This window comes from Austrofundulus limnaeus, unplaced genomic scaffold, assembly GCF_001266775.1.
Source record: "Austrofundulus limnaeus strain Quisiro unplaced genomic scaffold, Austrofundulus_limnaeus-1.0 Scaffold74, whole genome shotgun sequence".
NCBI classification, from domain to species: Eukaryota; Metazoa; Chordata; class Actinopteri; order Cyprinodontiformes; family Rivulidae; genus Austrofundulus; species Austrofundulus limnaeus.
The window spans coordinates 1,702,877-1,707,776 of record NW_013952476.1 but is presented as its reverse complement, the minus strand read 5'-3'; the positions used below and the strand labels follow the sequence as shown (position 1 = coordinate 1,707,776).

The window sequence follows — 4,900 nt, the reverse complement described above, 5'->3', positions numbered from 1 at the left end:
TATATTGGCTCAAGCCCAGGGGCCCGTACCCCCCTAAATCCAGCCCTGCAAGCAACATTTAAGCTCACAACCAAAAACAGTTACTTGTATTTCTTAATTGTTTGTGCAGGAAAACTTTTCAAGGGTTCAAAATAAAAAAAGGGAAAAAAAACAGGTTGACAGACCATAAATCTACTGGTAAATGTTTTTGAAAACTCTCATTTGCTCATTGATTTCAGTGTTTGATAGGTTTCCCTTGACTAAATGAGTTCTGGTGATTTTAATACAGTAGAGTTATCTTGTCAAATTTTTTATTTTGAAAACCTAAAATAAAAATAACTTTTATTCATGCATCTGTATGCTTCTCTAATAAAATGTAAATATAGCCCAAACCACATGTTGTGCTCCAGGACAAACTTTAACAAAGACACAATAAAGAATACATAAACAGCCTCAGAGACACTGAACAGAGCCTTAGTCATGAATGTGCAATAAAATTCTGAAAGAACACCACAGACTAATTGTATTATCTGAACAAGTAAAAGTAGATACTCTGTGGATAGTTGTAAAAGCAGAAAGAATTCAGCAGTGGTGCTAATAGAAACAGATTACAGAAATCATTCAACAATGAATCTCTGCAGACTGAAATTAAAAGCAGTGGCTGCAGCTCAGCCACATCCTGCTCTCCATTACAGAAACACAGAAATCCACTGAGCTGAGGTTTGACAGATACACCAACCAGCTGCTGAGAAAGAAGATTGTAGCCAAAGATAATTTCCTTTAGTTGTTTTCTGGACATGAAAATATCAACCTGATATAAAGTTTGGTATCTTTGGAATGATGAAAAGATTTCCTCTGTGATGACTCAGGTGGGTTTCAGCACAAACAGCTGGTTTCCTTTCACACACATTTTTAAACAATTGGCATTTTGTAATCATCATTGGATTCCATTAATTGTTTATACTTGAAATGAACCAATGGTTTGGACTTTGTATTTATATGTATGTGTATTATATATCCAGGGTTCCCAGCATTTCATGAAAACAAAATCCTGAAATTCCATGAAATATTTTAGTCACACGAAACACTCAGAACTTAGCACCTTAGGATTTACTGAAGCAGTGAGAGATTTAATGCTTGAAACCTACAGTACATACATACACCAATTATTCTTAATAATTTTTATTATTGTATAACATCAGATACTAAAAAGCCACCAGTGGTTGATCAGTGTTCAAATCCCTGAGTGTTCCAGGATTTTTAATGTTTTTCTTAAGAGTTTTTTCTGTCTGGAAATATGAAAGTTATTTTCCAGGTTTTCCCAGACTTGCAGAGTTTTTTGTCTGCTGTGAATTGGTGCTACAGAATATAAATAAACTCGTAAAAGTGAATGTAGGAAAAGCAATAAAAAGTTTGGGCTCACAGCACACAGTATTCCATGTTTTCAAAGTGGAAGTTTTTTGATCATTCACCTTGTTTGTTCATTGACAGCTGGGTACCACCCTCATGCCCCGCCCCCACCAGCTGAATGTAAACTTGAATTTTATGATTGATCGTGTTGGAAGTATGGGAGAAGTAAGGGCAAGTGAGAAAGAAGAGATATAAAAAGGCAGAAGGCCACTGAACAGGTAACTTACTGTTTCATCAGTACAAATGGAGTGGACTTGGGTGCCGAACATCACAGAGGTGAAGATGAGGAAGAGGAGGCCCTCAAAGCACAGGAGGATGAGGAGGATGATTGTTGCTGGAGGAGAGAAGGAACTGCACTCTGGACAATGGAGGGACATGGAAATGAAAGGGCAAGACTAGGATTAAATAAAAGACAGTTGTAGTGCCATGAAAGTCCAGACAATTATCTACTGATGACTGATGCAGAGACATTTTAAAACCTAAAGACTTGTTGATGCATCAGTCAACATGAAGGCATGTGTACATTGGGAAAGTTAGAAAAGGAAAGAAAATGTGTGATCATTGTTCTCAATGTAGATTCTCAGTCATTCAAGTCAAAGTAATCCAAAGTGTTTAGATAGGATTGCACTTGTCAGCCTGTCAGTTGAAAGGTGAGATGTTCTTAACAATCCTCTGAAATGACAGATTTAACATCTTAAAAAATATATACAGTATATATATGAGTTGCTTTCTTTTCCTGTAGTAAGAATGTAACGATAATTTAAACACAAAGAAAWCCATAAGACATGATGTAACTATGCTGTCTGTTGTCACAGATTCTGTTAATAACCAGTATAAAGAGAATGTCTCAGTGCAGCCAGGGGGCAGACAGAGTACGATTTGGTGGTCTCGGGATTCCATCACTGTTATTTGCAGATGATGTGGTCCTGTCTGCACCATCGTACCGTGATTTTCAGCTCTCACTAGATCAGTTTGCAGCAGAGTGTGAAGTAGCGGGGAATAGGATCAGCACAAATGGTCAATGGTCCTCAGTCGGAAAAGGGTGGATTGCTCTCTCTAGATTGGGTGTGAGGTTTTGTTCACAGTGAGGGAAGAATGGAGCGTGAGATCGACAGATGAATTGGTGCAGTTTCTGCAGCATTCAGGACTCTGTACTGATCTGTTGTGATTAAGAGGGAGCTGAGCTATAAGGAGAAGCTCTCCGTTTACCGGTCAGTCTACATTTCTATCCTAGAACGGGGATCTGCATAAATGTCTAATTAACACATGCAGATCTAATATGGGCTGGAGGGACATACCGTCTTTCTTTGGAATCAGAAAATGGTGATAATAGAAGCACTGATGAACTTCTGTTGGGAATTATTCTGATCACTCATTTGTTTAAAAGAGATGTAATTTCATCCTCCAGAACATGTGCCGACTTTCTGCTGGCTACGGAGAGTACCACACCATTGAATCTGGGCGGCTTCACGTTGAACTGAATTCGGTAACCCAGAGAAATTATGGTCAAAGCCCATGACGGAACTGCACACACATACCACATCTCCGCCCATGAAGGCCCTCCTTCGTTGCTGCAAAGTGACGTCACTCCCACACTGCAGTCGGGCTCTGCGCTTCACACAGGAAGAGCATGGGCGCCCTTTATTGGGAAAAGAGTTTGACCAAGTTTTTCTTTTTCTTTATCTCTTTTTTGTGGTGTGCATTCTGCCCTGAGCAACACACCTGGCTGCAGAAATACTTTATTTTGATTATTTCCCCTTGAACGAACTGAGGCATAATAGGCACCGATAAGTGTTTGGTGACACTAAGGGAGTACCGATTTGTGTATGGTACATGTTTAGTTCTTGTTTCCTGCCTCAAAGTCTCCTTTCTTTGAACATGAGAGGGCTGAACAAACACACCTGTTGAACTGGAAACTGCAGAAGTGTGTAAACCCTGGCAGAGAGGGAGTGTTCCCTCTTCTACAAACTTTCTCCTTTTCACTGGGGGTGAAAGAATGCTAGCTTGCCTTGATGCGGTAACTAATGTAACAATGGCCACCATTTGGTTACTTAAAACAAGAGTTGCAGCGGGAGCAGCTCGACTTTATGTGGTCACTGCTCTTTAGTGTAAAAAAAAATACTTCTCACAAAGTATAACTTACTCAGCACAAATTCAAACTGAAGCCGGGGACTGTGTTCGGCGAAGTACTCCTTAACGGAATGCCTGGGAACTGTTTAGCAGCTAACCAAGCTAGCCTGAAAAGCACTGAAGGAGCTTGTTTTAGTTTCTCAATGAAAGAAAGCGAGAATGCGTTAGTGGTCGGTTGACCGTGGCAACATGATGGAGGTTGTTCATGGGGTTTAGTTTGTTTGACAAAGTGCAGTGTGAATAGAGAGAAGGGATGAGCAAGATGGAGTAGAGACGGATATTTCAGAGCTCCTGCAGGTTTATTAACATATTCGTTCTAATTCCACAGTTGCTACTAACTGCAACCTAAATTGGBTTATCAAAGGTTCTGGACTATAAAGACATCTGTTTCAGTGGATATTTCTTGATAAATGGCGGATAAACTTAGTAAGTTCAAGTACGACGGTAATACGGCGAAGCTAACTGCTAACACCAGAGCCACAAGGCAGCATGCTCCAGAGGATGAAGACCCACAACCCAAGAGCTCTAGTATGAGTGAGGAGATGAGAGCCGATATCTTATCCTCTATTCGTGGGGAAATCTCTAAAATTATAAGGGAGGAAATGAGGAGTGCGCTGTCTGAAGAGTTTACTACACTCAGAGCTGACATACAAGCTGTGAAGGCCGAGATAGCTAGCAATGCCGCTGCTATCCGTGCTGACATCACCTCAATTGAAACGGACATGGAAGATGTGAAAGGTGGACTGTCTACATGGTCTGATGAAGTAAACATGTTGCAATCCATCATTATTGAACTTCAGAGCGAACTGGTTAAGATGCGGGACAAATGTGTGGACATGGAGGGGAGGATGAGGCAGGGAAACATCCGTATAGTTGGCGTTGCGGAACAGCCGAACACCGCCTATCCTAAAGAGGTTTCTAAAATTATTAAAGAGGTGCTCCAGATGGACCGGGAGGTAAAAGTCGACCGTTCACACCKAACAGCTGCTCTGACGAAACTGGGAGACAGAGAAAGACCTCGTGTGATCATCGCCAAGCTGCACCATGATGGAGATGCCACTGACATCCTGAGGAGAGCCAGAGACAAAGCCCCGCTGATCTACCAGGGTAAAAGAATCGCCATCTTCTCGGATTACACCACCAGTGTGGCCAAGGCGCGCGCTGCCTTCTCCGAGGCACGGAAAGCTTTATGGTGCGTTCACACCGAACGCTATTTCAGCGTCAAAATCGCAGCCAACGCTGAAGTTTGAAGCTTGTGCACTTTGAGGTCAGACGCAGGACAGCTGCGCTGCACGGCGACAGCCTCCCCGCCCCTCCCTCCTCTGTGGGGCTGTTTAATGTCGGACGAGGAAGTGGCTTTGCTTTATTTACAGAGAGCCAG

At 41.9% G+C, this 4,900-nt stretch overlaps 1 protein-coding gene across 1 annotated transcript in view; it reads right to left on the bottom strand.

Moving 5' to 3' along the window:
* Positions 1–4,900, bottom strand: part of LOC106519270 (palmitoyltransferase ZDHHC3) — a gene marked incomplete in the record, with an annotated part of 24,417 nt that overhangs the window by 1,759 nt on the left and 17,758 nt on the right. The window contains 1 exon segment of the mRNA XM_014010855.1: positions 1,617–1,747. Within this exon segment, the coding sequence (XP_013866309.1) occupies positions 1,617–1,747 (131 nt within the window).